Below are 19,118 nucleotides of genomic sequence, written 5' to 3' on the forward strand. Positions count from 1 at the left end.
TTGTTGCTGAAAATAAATGTCATCACTTGACAACTGTACGAATGAATTTCATGCTCATGAAATCATGTGTAAAGTAAGAAGATAAAGCTATATCTACAGCTAGATTTGTAGAGTCTCTCTAAATCCATTTTCTAAACCTTCTACTGTACATGCAATTCTAGACTTCTAGGCAGATAAGAATCTGCCAGTGGTAGTGGTACTGCCAACTACTGGTACTAGTGGTAGTTGTACCGGTAGGTTGATGAGTAAACGTGAGTAGACCTGCACCTATAAGGAAGGATATACGATTAAAGATAATATAAAGTTTTGGTACCTCAAAAGTTTCCCCGAGTTTCCTTGTCTTAGTTTGTGTTTCAGGTTAAAGTACCTTTCAGGAACAACACTGTGACTCATGTGAGACTTACTCGCCCCAGAGTGCTCTCATGTCTTAGTAATCATGCAATAATGGTTTCGTACTAGAGCAGAGCGGGCTCTGAAAAATTCGAACGATCCGTTAGTTTGACTCGACGCGGTACCGCGACAATCAATACACAGGTATTGTACGAAACCATTATTGCATGATTACTAAGACATGAGAGCACTTTGGGGCGAGTAAGTCTCACAGTGTTAGTTACGGGTACATGAAAGGTACCGGTACTTTAACCTGAAACACAAACTAAGATAAGGAAACTCGGGGAAACTTTTGAGGTACCAAAACTTTATATTATCTACATACAAATCCGGCCATGATTAGCCTGGAACTGCAAAACATGCCTAAAGTAAAAGTGTCACTCTAGTCTAGATCTGAGTTAGATGTGGACTTGTTCATAGGAACATGCAAGTCTGAGGACGAGGAATGTCAACCTGCACTGTCAAGCATTAGTAAACTATTTACAGGGTATTTTTTAATAGGGCCTACACATAAAGAGTCCCCTGTTCAAACTGCTTTGTATAATTATGATAGCCTACCTAGGCTAGTCCTAGTCTAGTATAGGACAATACATTTAGAAAACAGTCGTGTCAGGTCTAGATCCTTTGCCTTCGGTTTTGTTGATGTACATGTACATAATATGCATGCAATTTGTTCACTGCAATTATGCAGATTACATTTGATGTGTTTATTTATGTTTATTTTCTTTTCTTTTCATCCCTAGGTAACACTTGCCATATCTCCGATGAGCTGAACTAAGTAGAGTGCTGTTTACCCACACACCCAAGACCAAGAAGATGCCTATAACGAAAACGTTCTGCCAGGTAAAAATCAAAACAGAAATGCTGGAAATGAAGTTTTGGAGATTGAATGATTTAAGAATAGGACGAATCTTCATTCATTGAGATCAAAAATGAATCAGCCTGACAAAATATTGAATTCTCGGAAAAGAATTAGCTGGACTACATCTGATGTATGTATAGAGAGAGAGAGAGAGAGAGAAAGAGACAGGAGAGATTTCTCATTAAAATTCTAGAATCGTAATGCAATGCAGATCAAAAGAACTGCACAGAGTAACATCACGTCAACAGCAAACTGTTTCTAAAAAAAAAAAAAAAAAAATAAGTTATCTTATAAAGTCTGTAGTTATGTCAAGGAATAATAGGCATGTGCATTGATCTAACTTAGTATTTACAATTCTGATAATCATTTTTTAATTGATCCGATAGGAAAGCCCACTCCATTTTGGTCAACTTATTACAGGGTATTTTTTATAGGGCCTACACATAAAGAGTCCCCTGTTCAAACTGCTTTGTATAATTATAGCCTACCTAGGCTAGTCCTAGTCTAGTATAGTACTGTAAAGGTCTACAGTGAGAAAACAATCATGTCAGGTCTAGATCCTTTGCCTTCGGTTTTGTCGATGTACATGTACATAATATGCATGCAATTTGTTCACTGCAATTATGCAGATTACGTTTGATATGTTATTTGTGTTTATTTTCTTCTTTTTTTTCATCCCTAGGTAACACTTGCCATTTCTCCGATGAGCTGAACTAAGTAGAGTGCTGTTTACCCACACACCCAAGACTAAGAACATGCCTAAACGAAAACGTTCTGCCAGGTAAAATCAAAACAGAAATGCTGGAAATGAAGTTTTGGAGATTGAATGATTTAAAAATAGCATGAATCTTCATTCATTGAGATCGAAAATGAATCAGCCTGACAGAATATTGAATTCTCGGAAAAGAATTAGCTGGACTACATCTGATGTAGAGAGAGAGAGAAAGAGACAGGAGAGATTTCTCATTAAAATTCTAGAATCGTAATGTAATGCAGATCAAAAGAATTGCACAGAGTAACATCATGTCAACAGGAAACTGTTAAAAAAAAAAGTTATCTTATAAGGTCTGTCGTTATGTCAAGGAATAATAGACACGTGCATTGATGTAACTTATTATTTACAATTCTGATAATCATTTTTTAATTGATCCGATAGGAAAGCCCACTCCAGAGATTTGGTGGTGCGCTGGAATAGTAATGGAGAGACAAACACTGTTGCTAGCAGAGATTTGCTGTACAGGGCACCACTCAGAGTAGGATCAACTGTCACCATGCCGTGGGAAGGTGTTCCGTGGGAAGGCACAGTCCTCAGCTTTCTCCCCAAAAACTTTCACGGTAAGAAGAATCACGCGTTAGAAACAGTTTGACCTTGAAAGCCTTATTTCTGTAGATGTCATCTCGCATAGCAGAAGTAGATTGGTCTATGAGTCCAACAGTGCTCATTAGAATCATTTAAAAAAAAATTGTTATTAAAATGGCATAATGCAGAATATTCTGAATTTACAAATTAATATCAGTTACACTTGTCTGTAAACTTGAAGAGTGCAGGGGAATTTGTATGTTATTTTTCATATACATTTTCATCTTTGTAGTCATTTCAAAGTGTATTGGCCTCCAAAAGGGTTATGTATCTGATTTTTTGCCCACTGGAACAGATTGACTGATAACAGACAATTTTAACTGTATATCTGTAATTAGGTAGCCAGGACTTTGGTTGTAGCAGCGCTGAGAGGAGAGAGTCATCTGACAGTTCTGATCCAGAAAGCTCACTTACACTGGCTACCATCAGACAAAAACTAAGTAAGCTTTGTCATTGCAGCATTTTACCTCACTTGACCCCTACTGTCACACCACTGATGTGTCTTGATGACTCATCCTGTAAATGGATGCTTCCAGCAGTTCATGGCATAAACAAATGAACAAATCTTGTCATAGTGTGGGTATGTTTATCCATGTAGCTTAATCGCTGAAGTTTTCATTGTTTCTATTTATTTGAATGATTATAGTCGTGTTACTACTGTACTAAGGTGTTTATTTCTTAGAATGTTTTGTGATCTTGCTCTTTTCTTCTTCCTCTCTTCATCCTCTCTTTTTTTCATCATTATATTATTATTGTTACTGTTGCAGTAGCAGTATCATTTCCATAGAAATATCCATATACATGTATTATACATTTGATAAATACTCATCAGTTAAATATGTCATACATGAAAATGTTGAGTGCTAATGAATGAAAGTCTTGTAAAGTACATTCAATTGTATTTTCAAATGGCAAATTCTTTAACATGGTCTTATTTCACAATGAATACACAAGTATGAAGAAAAATCAATCCTCAAAATATCCAGGCATTAAAGTAGTTGATGCCTTGATCACAATAACAAATTGATTAGATAGATGTTTCTTTCTCAAAATAGGCGACAAGGACGTCACTCTTCCAAGCACTGAGAGGGATCAGTCATCCGACACCTCTGACTCTGAAAGCTCACTTGCACTGGCTAGTCTCAGACAAAAAATTAGTAAGCATAGTCATTCACATATTCTTTTTTTTTTCATATTGGACTTGTACTGTTAGATCGCTCTGTCATTCTGTAATTTGATGTTTTGTTTTTGTTTTTTGTTTTGTTTTTTTGCTAACAGTATATCATTTCACATATTAAGGAGCAAGTTGTGTGTGGATCAGATGCATATGCATTTACTCTGTTCAAGCTGTTGAAAATTTTCATCATATCTGTGTGTATATATTGAAATGTAACCTATTTTATGTGGCGTTTTATTAGTTATTTAAAATAGACACATGAAAACTGGTCCAAAATGCTTCAACAAATTTAAAATATACTGATTAGATGTCCAAATAAAGAAACCAACCCACCAATAATGTCCCAAAAGTTGAATAAACATTGGATATGGATGAATTGGATTTGGTTCAGATGTATGACAACAAACATTAACATCCAAATTAACAATTTAATTCTTAACATGCCAGAGAAAACTTAGGTCTATATGGACTTTGTGTGTGATATGTCGTGCAAATTTGCGACTTGGGAATAATAAGAGTGAATTGTTTCACATCCATCATTTTAATGTTACGCTTTCATTTGTATTGGCTTATTTTCCATGATACAGTGAAATTTATTTAATTCACAATGTTTATGTGTAATCCATTCAATTTGATGATAGCTTCAACAACTAACTGGATATCAACTACATTTCTTTCTTTATGGCACATTCCGAAGGACTGAGCAACCCTTCAGCAGACGACTCAAACTTGGGCCGCGAGTATGCAACAGATGATCATATTCGGGAATGTGACAGCTTCTTGTGCAAGGAAGAGATCTGGGCTGCCTGTCACCGATGCAGCTGCCTGCTGTGTTTTACACACTTTGAACAGAGTGAAGACTGCATGAGTCATAACATGGCATTTTGTTCCAATAACATTGATGTAGGTTTATTTGATATGGATGTATGCTCTTCCTCTATCTCAAATACAACAGGTAAAATCACAACAAATCATGTCCAAACCCATCAGAAATGCAACGGACCTATAAAGCAGCACATGGATGATTCACATTTGCAGCTTTCATTGCAGTGTAGTAGCGAAATTATTGCAGATGACTCTGGCCTGAGCAACGTTCCAGATCTACCACAGGCAAGAGAAGCAGAACTTATCCCACATGCCCCTGACCACAGCAACGTTCCAGATCTACCACAGGCAAGAGGAGTAGAACTTATCCCAGATGCCCCTGACCACAGCAACGTTCCAGATCTACCACAGGCAAGAGGAGTAGAACTTATCCCAGATGCCCCTGACCACAACAACGTTCCAGATCTACCACAGGCAAGAGAGGAGGGACAGCTGATATTAGAGGCGCCAGATGCCCCTCGCTACAGCAACGTTCCAGATCTACCACAGTCAAGAGGAGTAGAACTTATGCCAGATGCCCCGGACCACAGCTACGTTCCAGATCTACCACAGGCAAGGGAAGCAGAACTTATCCCACATGCTCCTGACCACAGCAACGTTCCAGATCTACCACAGGCAAGGGAAGCAGAACTTATCCCACATGCCCCTGACCACAGCAACGTTCCAGATCTACCACAGGCAAGAGGAGTAGAACTTATCCCAGATGCTCCTGACCACAGCAACGTTCCAGATCTACCACAGGCAAGAGGAGTAGAACTTATCCCAGATGCCCCTGACCACAGCAACGTTCCAGATCTACCACAGGCAAGAGGAGTAGAACTTATCCCAGATGCCCCTGGCCACAGCAACGTTCCAGATCTACCACAGGCAAGAGGAGTAGAACTTATCCCAGATGCCCCTGACCACAGCAACGTTCCAGATCTACCACAGGCAAGAGGAGTAGAACTTATCCCAGATGCCCCTGACCACAGCAACGTTCCAGATCTACCACAAGCAAGAGAGGAGGAAGAGCTGATATTAGAGGCGCCAGATGCCCCTCGCTACAGCAACGTTCCAGATTTACCACAGGCAAGAGAAGCAGAACTTATCCCAGATGCCCCTGACCACAGCTACGTTCCAGATCTACCACAGACAAGAGAGGAGGTAGAGCTGATATTTGAGGTGCCAGATGCCCCTGGCTACAGCAAAAATGCAGATCTACTCAAGGCAAGAAAAGAGGGAGAGCTGATATCACATGTTCCCGACTACAGCAACGTTGCAGATCTGCCGCACGTAGGAGAAGTAGTAGAACTTGTTCCAGATGCCACTGGCCACATCAGTGTTGCAGATCTACCTCTAGCAAGAGGGGAGACAGAGTGTATCCAAGAGGCTATGAAGGAAGTTCAACCAGAAGATTTTCACGTAGATGGCGAAACTTCTTTACCTCTGACTGAAAAGTTGAAAAAACCTTCCAACAGCAGGAATTTGAACGTGAAGATACATAGGAACAAAGGGGACGCCTATTCTACAGAAAAAACAGACAGGAAGATCCCTGCAAGAAGGGATATTCCATTTTCTACAAATTGTAGCCACAGCTGTAATCAGTGTAACTTCAAGTGCATGGAGTTTACACTGGAGGAGCGTAAAACTGTGAGACAGGCTTTCTTTGACCTCGCTGATCTCCAACTACAACGTGAGTGGATAGCGAGGCACGTCGATATATCCATGGCTGATAAGCGGAAACATCTGTCCTACTATCTTCCTTCATCTCATGCTTTGCATCAAAAGCAAATGGTGTGTAAGGCCATGTTCATGAACACTGTTGGAATCACAGCACGTCAGATACGCACTGTCACCGACAAGATCCGACCTTCTGGTGTGATAGAAAAGGATAAGAGAGGCGGAAGACAGCAGATCAACAAAAATCGAGATGAAGCCCTAAGACAGGAAGTAACTGACCACATCAATCGCTTTCCAAGGGTTGAATCACATTACTGTCGGTCTACATCCACTTGCCAATATCTCTCATCGGATTTGACGCCAGCCACCATGTACAGGATGTACAAGTCAGAACACCCAGAAGGTGCATCTATTACGTTTTATAAGTCAGTACTACAGTTCTTGAATCTGAAATTCCATCGACCCAAAAAAGACCTCTGTGGTCTTTGCGATTCCTACGTGAGAGGCTCGTTCACTGAAAAGGAAGCTCTTCATGATGAATACAGTGCTCACATCAGAGAGAAAGAAATGGTTCGCAAAATCAAAGAAGAAGCCAAGATCAAGGCTGGGAGATCTGATGATTTTTGCGCTGCAGTATTTGACTTGCAACAAGTCATGTATCTTCCTCAGAGTCAGAGGTCAGAAATCTTCTATAAGAGAAGACTATCGAATTATAACTTTACCGTTTTCAATCTTGGTACAAAGGAGGGAGTATGTTACATATCACATGAAGGACAGACGCGAAGAGGTGCATGTGAGGTTGCCTCAAACTTGCATAGGTTTCTCATGGAGAAAGACTCAGAAGGAGTCAGGGAAGTCGAGTTTTTTGCAGATGGGTGTGCAGGGCAGAATAAGAACTCTATAGTCCCGACAATGATGTTGTCATTTGTCAAGAACTCCTCATGTGTTGAGAAGATTGGTCTTAACTTTTTCGAAACCAACCACGGCCAGTCAGAGGGGGACTCAATGCACAGTACGATAGAGAGAAGACTGAAGCAGCAGACTGAGGTATTTCTACCTGCTCAGCTAGCGAGCATATGTAGGATGGCCAAAGAAAAGCCACCAAAGTACAGGGTTGTATCTGTGAAGTCTTCAGATGTGAAAGACTGGAAAACCTTCAGTCAGAAGAAGGGAGTATTGAGAGTTCGGTCAGCGGATGATGGCACAGAAATCGACTGGACAAGACTCAAGGCCCTTAAAGTCTTGAAGCAAGAGGAATGTACAATCTTCTTCAAGAATTCTCACCATGAAGATGTCTTCCATGCACTCAGAATTGGAGGAACAAGACGCAACTCTAATGATCAGGACTGGGATCAAACTCCGCAGAGTCTGTATGAAGAAGGCTCTCCAAAGTTGTCACAAGAAAAGTATGAGGACTTGATGGCTCTATGTTCTGGACCTACCGCAGTCATGGCCCACCCAGATATTCAGTCGTTTTATCGTCAACTGCCACACTAAAAAAAAAAAAAAAAAAAAAAAATGAGAAGAGTCAACCAGAATGACACATAAACGTATAAGTGTTCATGGATTAGTATTATTTTGAGATGCTGACCAACAAGGGATAATCATTGAAATTTGTGTGATGTTGCTAGGTTCCTTGCGTAGCACATGTCTATCCATCTTAAACGTTTTCCGCAGGAGTGCATATTTCATGCCATCCATTTGCCTTAGGTCTGCAACATCGAATTCCATCTTTGGATAGTTGGTTTTGGGATAGAAAATAATAAAGATCCTACTTTTACACCTTGCGTGTAAACAAAAATAAGGGACTTCAAAATGTCGTTCTGTGTTATACTATACAGCGCTCTGAACCATATAGTCATGTAGATAGAAGACAGTTTGGTAAATTTTTCTGCTGATCTTAGTGCCTAACTGCTGGGAGTTCCACGCTTTGTTCAACTTGCTGAAAGCATTTCTGGCCTTGATTAGTCTTTTCTTTTGTCCGTGTGGAGTGTCCCACTTGCGCATGCACAGTCATTGGTGCTTAGAAAATCTCCACGATCAAATTTTACAGGTTTGTTCTGAGGTACATTGATTGTCGTGACTATTTTTTTTTTTTTCACGTTTACCATCAGGCCTACCTGCTTGGCGACGGTATGAATATGTAATTGAGTTGTTTTCTTTTTAATGTTGTCATGACAATGAAAGACTGGAGCTAGTTCATGAGGAAAAGTCCAAATCTAGTGTCAAGAGGAGAGTACATCTGATGTCCCCTCTCTGTGCTCCGGTTATTTATGGCATATAACCCAGTCAATGGTAATGTTAAATGAAAATGCCGATATCACATTGCTTTGACTTTCCTCTGTCTTAACATGGAACTTATATAGTCACTGTGTCTGAACTTATCTGCTGGTGTACATTTATAGAAGCTCTGAACGAAAAGAATCGATTCTTGAGAAATTCTGTAACCATCATAGTATAATTAATATAATGTCTCTGTGAATACTATCAAAGGCCTTCGCAAAGTTTGCAAGTTAATGTACAGTCTCTGCTTCTATTACACTGTTGAATGATGCTTTTTAAGGTGAATGTCTGATTGTTAACTTGACCTTGTTTTAAAATTATGACAAATTAAATGAAAAATATGGGTCAATGTCATTCTCAGGAGTAGGCAATTATGTCAAGGTCATAGTGATATTTGACAGGCAATATTGATTCCTCGTAACAATTTCCATTTTTGGTTTGTATGTGTTTCTTTTAAAAGATCGTGGTGAAATCATAATAGAATATTGTACTCTGTTTTGGTTTCTTCACTCGCATTTATGGTTTTGAATGAAACACGATTGAAGGTAAGGGATAGAAACAAGGATGCCAACAAAGAGGGGGAAAGGTTTTGATAATATTTGTCAAGTGTCACTTAAGTATCAGCAAAATGACAATTTTTTTAACAGGTTAACCTGGTTACCTAAATTGAAACATAAACAATTCATTTGATTTCTTGGGTCAATAATAAAAGCAACTGATGATGAAATAAATCAATAGATAATTTATGATACAAACGACAAAAAACTGCATAATATTAAGTGTTCACATCTCATTGCCTAGGTAAACTGCTCTTATGATTTAGATCAAAATAGCTACTTCTATGGTAACAGTCTACCTGTAAACAGGTACAGTGCCAGAAGCAAAAACAGTCACTTAGTTTCATGGTGTCAATATCATTTACAGAAATATGTACAGAAAATAATATACAGAAATATTTGCGATGTAAAGAACCACAGAAATATAATTACATGTAAAATTTGATTGCTTTAACGAATCTGAATGTGAAAAGTGTGATACTTGATGAAATATCAGAACTGATAATTTCCACGTAAATCTATGGTAAAAATATCAGTTAGAAATTCATTTGTATGAAATCTTTAGCATTACATGTGTACATAACTTTGTAAAGTGTTTATATAACAATATCTTTTTACGCACTAGGAGGAATGTTTACTTTGAAGAGGACGTTATTTCTGAAGTCAAATTAAATCATACTTAAACTACAGTCAAGTTTAAGAAGAAAAATTTATCTTTGATTCGTGCATAGAGAATATCCAGTAACTGATTTTGGAGTAAGAAACGAGATTGATATTATGCCTATTTGGAATGAACATGAAATTTCTTTTTGACAGAGAGTTGAGAGCAGCGAGAACAATAAATTTTATAATCGGTTCCGAAAGAGTAGAGATGACTAGTATTTAATTTGATGATAAAAATGATCCTTCATTTTTTTGGTCAGAATTGGATAGAAGAAAAACTAAGTAATATTTTATTTTACAAAGGTAAAGGAATATTGTATAAAGGTACAATGCAATATATTATTTCATTGTGATATGGGTTCCTTGAAATTGTCATGTTGATTAGAACATGTAGTATATGTTAATAATGTGAAGATTTCTTTCATGACAGGAAATATTGTTACTTTAGATTATGATTGAATGAACTACTGTCTGTCCTCGAGATGATATGAAATCGAATTTTAACAGCTTCTTATTCAACAGCAGTTTTGCTTATATATCTATCGTTATGAAATACCATTGTAATGAACTTTGAATTTGGCTGAAAATGAAATGTGAAAATCCGTTTAATGAAATGTACAACGTATGATACTTGGAAACAATACAACATAATTGTAGTAATGAATATAATCAAACCATTATATTTCTTTGATTTCTTTTTAGCAGTTCGGCATGAATGAAATGTTGACAATAATCTAATAAGAAATAAATGTCATTTGTTTAAAAAAAAGAATGTGTATTTCTTCCTTTAATGAATGATTGAATATAATACAGGATTTGAGAGAGTGTTTGAAAATGTCATTATTTGTCGAAGCAAATGTAAAGGGTGATGATGATGATGATGATTGAAAGAGAAGGAGTGAGAGAGAGGAGGGGAGTAAGAGGGATTTCTGTAAATTCTAATTTGATATTAATGTACGTCTGCATGCCCATTAAAATGAGTCGTGAGTTTGTTCATTTTCGTAAACAAGCAAATGCATGAAGAACATAAAATATAAAAGGCTGTCTTTCTGTTTAAATGAATATTGAAAATACGTAATGAAAAATACAAAAAAGAAGTGAAGATCTAAACACGAAGCTCCATGATCTCAGTAAGAACAATACTTTCATCAACGGATATTAGATTTACAATGCCAAGAGCACGGTGCTAGGATTACTAGAAGAGCTATTTGTAATTTACACTTTTCTTAGTGAAATAACCTTAACCAGAAATAAGTTTGAAAGCCATGTGCCGTTTCGTGAATTTATTGGGTGCTGTTCGTTATTCCGAAAGTTCACTATTCCGAAGGTTCGTTATTCCAAAGGGTCGTTAATCTGAAACACACAAATTTCCTACACCTAGAGGTTCGTTAATCCAAAAAAAGAAATAGGGGTTGATAATCCGAACATTTGCGGCGTTATTCCGAAGGTTCGTTTATCAGAAAATGAAATAGGGTTCACTATTCTGAAGGTTTTCATCCGAAATGATAGGGTATAGGGTCCATAACGAACCTTCGAAATAGCGAGTTTTATTTCATTTTCGGATTAACGAACCCTCGGAATAACGAACCTTATTTCATTTTCGGATTAATGAACCTTTGGACTAAAGAACCTTCGGAATAACGAACCTTCGGAATAACGAGCTGTTACCAATTTAGTTTGCGGAGAATCCTGAACGAAATGAAAAAATAAAATAAAAAGAATAAAATAAATAAATAAAAACGCTATGTGCGGCACAAGCGCAGTGTGCCGGTTCGTGGATTTATTTTGCGGAGAATCCTGAACGCCATGTGCGACACTAAGCGCTGTGTGCCGGTTCGTGGATTTATTTTGCGGAGAATCCTGAACGCCATGTGCGACACTAAGCGCTGTGTGCCGGTTCGTGGATTTATTTTGCGGAGAATCCTGAACGCTATGTGCGACACTACGCGCTGTGTGCCGGTTCGTGGATTTTTTAGTACCTAGTCTGGAGGTTTCACAAAACGACACACAACTTTATAGCCTTACTGTGTGCATATTTTGCATCACTGGGAGTATTTTTATGTATAGCAAGAAAGAGAAGATTCTTCTCATACGTCACATTGAAATTTATTGAATATGAAATCCATTAACATATCTTACTAACAGTTTCAAAAAACAGAAATCTTTAAATGCGATTTACTCGAAATGTACTTCGCGCACCGGCGGTGCGCGTGTGCCGGTTCGTGGATTCAGCGACGAATTAAATCCAGTTGAAAGGACCGTAATGGGGTTTCAATATGAAGCCAATATAAAGCAAAGAAGCAAATAGATGTCTGATAGTTTTTACGGTCATAGGTAGTCGTTCGAATTGCTTTGAAACATGAATCTACAAGACATTCCTACCCTTTGAAATCGCTTTGATTTCATTGTACGCGATTACTCTACACAGGGGTCATCCCACTAGACCGACACCCACGAGTCATACAGCCCACGAGTTCGACATTGAAAACAGGTTCATGAGTCATGCAGGTCACGGGTCATACAACCCATGAGTTCGACACTACAGGCAAATAAAGCCCATGAGTTCGACACTAGGTAAAAACAGCTCACGAGTTCGACAGATACAACACGGGGCTTAATGTGTCGGTCTCGTGGGCCTTGTTAGCTTAGTGTCGAACTAATAGGCTGTATGACTCGTAAGCTGTATAACACATGGGCTGTATGACTTGTGAGCTGTATGACTCGTGGGATGTATGACTCGTGGGTGTCGGGTCTCGTGACGTGCACCCCTCTACACACCCCATTCCAAAGAAAAACCTCTTGAGAACGATTTAAAGTTTGTTGTGGGACATTTTCTCCACACACTCCATTAGGCAAGTTTACCGTTCAGAAAACGTGAAAAACATTTCGTAGTTAGAAACGTTCTTCTTTTAATAGAACCCCATCTCCGGAACAATCGTGCGCAATTTACAGGTCAAATACTACGATCTGCTGTGTATTGAATAATAATTATATTGTGCCTTATGTGGACTCGTCTTCTCATCGTCCTCTCTTCAATTACTTCACTGCCCACGTACAAAAACCCGTTATGATGACCGAGCCTTCTCTTCCATTGCCCCACCCCTTGGAATAAACTCCCCCTTCATATTATTGCTATTATTATTATTATTATTATCATTATTATTATTTCTATAATCATTATTCTTATCATTACTATAACAGGTAATGGCAGGACAGCTTCAGGAAGCTCATGAGTTGGCGCAACGCTGTCTGACGTCTAAGAAGAGATTGGACGAGAGCTTGTCAGTCAAGGATGAGAAACTTTCAACATTGAGCAATCAGTGTAAGGAACTGGAAGAGGACAAACGGAAGGCGCAGAAAGAACTTAGTGACTTGAGCCAAAAGATAAATGACATTACAGCAAAGAAGAACAAGGAGGTTGGAATATATCTTTCTTTCTTCCTTTTTTTTTTTTTGGCCTTTGTTAAGAAAATGCACTTTATCAGATCGCAGATATTTGTAGTAATGTAATGCCAATGAGAAAGATGTAAAAAGCAACTCTTTGTTCAGTTCTCTTCTTAGAAACGAAGGGAAGAACTGTGTAAGTTTGAAAACATGTAATTTTGCGCTTTGTGTGTCGATGTAAGAAAACAAAAAGGTGCGTTTAGCACCGTGAGATTGCCACTTTTCACTCATTTTCCCCTATGTTGTCGCAACCGGAATGAACTGATATAAACATTAACCAGAAATAAGTACCATCAAAAATAGTTCATTCTCCGACTACATTGTACGTAAATACGCAGTAATGGGGCCTTCACCACCTGAAGAAGCTCCTGGGCAAAAGTTAAGGATTTGCAGCGCAAATGGTTTCATCTGTTGGACTTATGTACTGACATCAATAATTTGGACTCCCTAACGTAGACTTCATTGCTGATCACTGAAATATTTTGTTTCCTATACTTATGCTCCATACACAGATAGAGGAATTGCAGAACAAATGGCAGAAGTTGAATGAGGACCATGAAACTTTACAGAAGGCCAAAGATAGCTTGGAGGAGCTTAACGAAGGCTGGGCTTCCAAAAATCGTGACCTTGAGGAGAGTTTGCTCAAACATAAGGTAATGTTTGAATTAAATGGCTGATGGCAAGTCAGAGTTTTCTAAAAGGCGCAACGAAACTTTAAATGTATCTCACATATTATTATGACAAATGGTGCGTATTTGTTTTGAAACATGTCACTGTAGCGTGTGCATTATCATTGATTAGCCAGAATGACTTGCCATCAAATTTAGATCGAGAGAGCGTCCTTTTTACATTTCTATTTCTCTTTATACATTTACTTGAATATTAGTATCAAACTAGACTTTCTGTACAATGGTTTATGAAATGGGAATTAAACGTATATGTGTGACCTCTGTATTTGTTTTGTGTTTCCAGGCAGAAACAGAAAAAGCAAATGAAGGTACTGAAAGTTCCAAGAAGCAAGCGTCAACGTCTGTGGCAACTGAAGAGACACAGACCCCGCCAGTCCGATCAAGAGACGCAAGTGCCATGACTGAGGGAGGTTTAGTCGGAGACGTTCTCAAAAGACAATCACTTCGTGATGCATTGGTACAAACCGATGGTGATTCACAATGTATGGGACCGAGGGACGAAGAGAATGTTGTCATCGGCGCAGAACATTCTGCTCTATCTGGCTCGCCACTCTGCGAAAAGATATCAGAAGTGACATCGGATGAGAGAGTTGCCGAAAAAGAAAATGTGTCGACGGTCGAAGTAGAGTCTGTTCCTGAAGTAAGCGCAGCAGACAAATTGCAAACGGGTGCTGATAAGAGGCAATGTAAAACGCACTGTAGCAAAAAGGGGACAAGTGGGACTCGGGCTGGTCTTGGTGTGAATGTTGATGACGCAGATGTGGAGATACCTGCCAAAGTTCCGCGATTAGCAGGAGTGTCGAAGACGTACACGCCCTTGGAAATACCCATCAATTGCACAGCCCCTGATTCTAATGTTCCTCGTGATGTTACGGTGAAAAATATTCCAAAATCCGCGGGATTTCAGCATGATGGTGAAGGAGAAAAAGGAAGTAAAATGGAAGTCTCCGCAGTTCCGACAGATGTAAATCGGGAACTTGACGCCGAGGTTATTGTGACTGAGGAGGATGTCAGCATGCATGGAGTCAGTGATAATCTTTCGGGAACATGCAAGACACCCCCTTACATAAAGTTGTCAACGCCAGATGACTCGAATGCCAGACAAGAAGAAAGCGAAGCTGCACTGTCAACAGTTGACACCGTGAAGCCTGCCGATGCTGAAACTGTCGTTATTCCAAGCTCCTACGCTCAGGAGAATACGTCTCCTGCAGAGCAAGAATGCCATACCACTTTTGAGAAGGGGAAAGGAAGCGTACTGATTGAAGTACAGGAGACTGAAACACCAGGTGAGGCAGCTAACAAGGTCACTGTTCAAGATGGAGATGGACAGAAATCCAAGGATGGATTCTGTTTGTCTCAGGGAGAACATCAGTGTGAGCACACAGAGGATGTCCAGGAACCTATACTGAAACCGAATGACATTCAAGGTGACAAAAAGATATCGAAGATGGATAGGGGGCCATTACTTAACCCACTGGCGTGTCACCAGGTGACGAATATATCCTCAGACTCTTACTACGCCGCAACTGTTTCGTCTCCGTCTTCTCTTCCCTCCCCAAAATTTATTGTATCACCTGTTAGTGCCGAAACAAAGACGACCTCGGAAATTAGGAGCAGCTGGTGTCCAGAATATCCTCGACTAGCTCGGCACGAGACAATCGGAATGCCTTCATCATGGTGTGGAGAGCGCCATCAGTCGCTGTCAACAGTAACAGCCGGTGGTGCGCCTGTGAAGTTCTCGCCGCTTCTTACTGCTCAACAGCTAGAGTCATGTCTGCTCGATCCTACCCCTTCCTTGTTATCTCGTCCTGTGCCCGTCTCAGCTCACAACACTCTGAAGTCTACGCGTGAGTTTCGGTCATCCATGGCTGGTACGAAAATACCGCAGTGTCCGACGGGGGATAGTAGCAAAGTTCAGAGAAACAACAGTCCTCCTCAAGACCCTTATCCCAAAGCTCAGAGAGGTCTTGCACATGACGCAGCGCAGTGTTCTTCAAAACAAAGTCACCCACTGGGATTAATAAAGGTTAGAAAGCTTGTGACAGTATCAGTGTAGAACTCAAAAGCAAACTTAGTTAAAGGCCTTAAGAATGGGGCCTTTATAGAATACAGTGCTAAACTACCAAAAAAAAAAATCGTATTTACACTTCAAAAGAAGCTGAATGATAAAGTACCACGCTAATTCATGGCAAGTAGACAAATAATATACATTTCAGGTCAGCATATCATTAGTTATTTCCATTTGAATGCTAGATTTCTTTGCTTTAGCCATAGCAAGATGATTGCTAGCGATGTATTTCATGTGTTTGCTTGCATAAGTATTATGCTATCTTTTTTTCTCTCTTTGTTTTGACATGGATTCCCTATGTTCATTGTTATTACGTGAACTTTTGCTGCAGAAAGACGCAACGTGTATCTCTGGCCACGTTCAATTAGCCGACACTCTTGACCGACACTCGGCGCCGGACAGTCGTCCATGCATGTCGTACCACCAGCCCGGCGGGAGCGGCGACGCTGGTGATGACACCTCTTTGTTTTCCGACGATGACGATGACAACGATATCAAGGCTGATGTTGCGAATCAGATCGAGCATGTCCAGCTCTTTTTGAGCAAAGATCGTCTTAAAAGGCCAAAGTCCGAACTAAAATAAGTGTCAAAATAGGACTTTTGGTGGTGAGGTCTTTTATCGTTCTCCCCAAGAGAACATTCCATCACTTATCGAACTTGGTCCATAAAGAGCTTTAAAAGTGAACAATACTGCTATAAGGGACGACGAAATTTTACTTTCTATTCTTCCTTTTGTGTTTATAATGTAATCACAATCATTAAACAGATGACGAGGAATTTCTGTTTCTCGCTAATGCCGGCTGTAGATTACGTTTGTATGGCTCTATTCCCTGTATAGGTTCATATATCTCGCATATTTCCTTTCTGAGCGACCACAGTAATCGTACATAGAAATGACACCTACTTGATTACATGACCACAAAAAAAAAAATCTGATCGGGTCTGGAAACACGGGGTATCTGTTAAAAGCCAAACTCCACATTGCAGACAATATTTCCTGAAACGAGTACCAAAATCGAATCGATTACGTTAATACCCCAGAGGTAATCAGCTTTCACTTTCTTTTTAAATACTTTCCTCTCTTTTTTTTTTTTCTTTTTTCTTTTTCACTTTCAATGTATTTATCCTTTCTCGGTCTTGATAAGTCGTAGAAGATTCGCTTGAAAAACAGGATTTTCTTGTCGTCTACAGATTTAAGATAATGTAGAAGTAAACATGGCCACTACTGACAAAACTGATCACACTGACAGGAGTCATGCACCACTTCAAGATTCATGAATGAGAATATGAGTGTAAAACTTTGTGGTCAAATCTGAAATTGACGAATCGAAAATATGATCGAAATTCTTTTGTGGTAATATCGATTTCTGCAAGGTAATTGATATAATCATAAGCTATGATATGAAAATGAAACTAAGTTCAACTGTAAGGGTCAATGTCAAACCCGCTGCGGCAGAGCCACGGCTGTTAGAATAATGTATGAACTTCATTTGTTTCCTGTCTTCTTTTGTTTCTTGTCTTTTGTGATTATGAGTAGCAAGGCAGCTAGAAAGATCAGTATCCATTAAACATATCGTATGATTACAGGCTTATCGTCTCGTTTTAAGAAGCTTTTACCCTTAAATCTGAGGTGTATGATACGTTTTATGGGAGGAGATATATTCCTGTGACTGTTATAGCGTTACCGCGTGGAGAAGTAAACTTGGATTTCTGAGCAGAAAATCCTTCCAAAATATCCAGAAATATAAATCTATTTCTTTATTTACACAATCACATGAATAAAAAGACGGCCTTCATCGAGCATGACAACATGCTATATTCACGTTTGTGATAATAGTTTGATTTAATTCATTAGAACTTGATATCTATTGCATACATATTACATAATTGATTCGTATCACTCCAACGTAATTTTGCCATGCACAACTCGACACACTTTCTCGTATAAATGTACTAAATGTAAAAATCTATATAAAAATAAAAACTGATGTAGAAAATGCAACTGTTTTACGCTACACGCCGCTTTATGCTTTTATCTATAGACAGCTCTGTGTTTATAACTTTGATATTTTAGTAAAAATAGAGTAGAATATTACATAGAATCAGATATATACAGTGCATGCAACAAGCTTTAAATTACATTTAATATTGACTTTGTTGTGCCATGCGATAGTATTCTATAGTTAACAATCTCTTTACATTATATACATAAATATTTAAGCTGACTTAATGTGAATGAACATCGTATCAATATGGAAAATAAAATCCGAGCCACCTTCTCCAAGAGAAAGTGTACTACTTGCAACTCACATTTTTACAATCGCATCGTCTTAAACATAATTGTTGACTGCATGCTCTGCACTTGTGAGCATGAATTCACGTCTCACATTTCCCAATTAGCATGTGTCACACATATGGACACACGCTTCAAGTTGTCGCTCTAACACTCTACGTTTCGTAGCCTGCACACGAATATACCATGTGAACATAATTATAAGGACAAAATCAATGTCGATTTGAACATATTTTTACCGATATTGTCAAGTTTTACTATTAATTTTATGAAACCTGTAGTTATGCTCCATGCAAGGTGTACGAGTTGATGATTGTTGACTTATAGGAGTCTTAGGTTATTTTTGCCTCATCCACTTCCTTAGGATAATTCAGTCATGGTTTTGGTGGTCTCTCCGTGGTAGAGAGCCTTCATTTGTTTAAAATGTTGATAGAATTTGTTGATATAGGAAACAAAGTTGCAGATGAGTCTTCATAGAATATCAGTAGAAACTTTTTGCAGTTTATCTCAAATACACTTTCTGTCTGCATTAAAGTGACACTCTCCTGGCATGATTTGTTGAGTATTATTGTTTGTAGTGGAGATGCGGCGTCCCCTGAGTTGAAACAACGTTACTGACAGTTGTCAATGTTGCCGTTGCTGGCCACTTTATCTGTATTTTGTCCCCTACGAACAACGTTGTAAAATCAAATTGACTTTCTGTTCGCACGACATTAACACGTCACACATTTACAAAGCTCCAAATTTGATAGACATTTGCCTCGAAAAGCAACGCTTAGATAGGAAAT

The 19,118-nt window shown here is 38.9% G+C and overlaps 1 protein-coding gene across 1 annotated transcript in view; it reads left to right on the forward strand.

The window, feature by feature from the left end:
• The window catches only part of LOC140239887 (uncharacterized), a 35,484-nt gene extending 16,605 nt beyond the window's left edge, over positions 1-18,879 (forward strand). The window contains exons 8-11 of the mRNA XM_072319701.1: positions 13,038-13,253; positions 13,793-13,933; positions 14,253-15,995; positions 16,369-18,879. Of these exons, the coding sequence (XP_072175802.1) occupies positions 13,038-13,253; positions 13,793-13,933; positions 14,253-15,995; positions 16,369-16,620 (2,352 nt within the window). The 3' untranslated portion in view covers positions 16,621-18,879. The remainder of the gene's footprint in view (positions 1-13,037; positions 13,254-13,792; positions 13,934-14,252; positions 15,996-16,368) is intronic.
• Positions 18,880-19,118: the final 239 nt, after the last annotated feature.

This window comes from Diadema setosum, chromosome 16 (assembly GCF_964275005.1).
Source record: "Diadema setosum chromosome 16, eeDiaSeto1, whole genome shotgun sequence".
Lineage (NCBI taxonomy): Eukaryota > Metazoa > Echinodermata > Echinoidea > Diadematoida > Diadematidae > Diadema > Diadema setosum.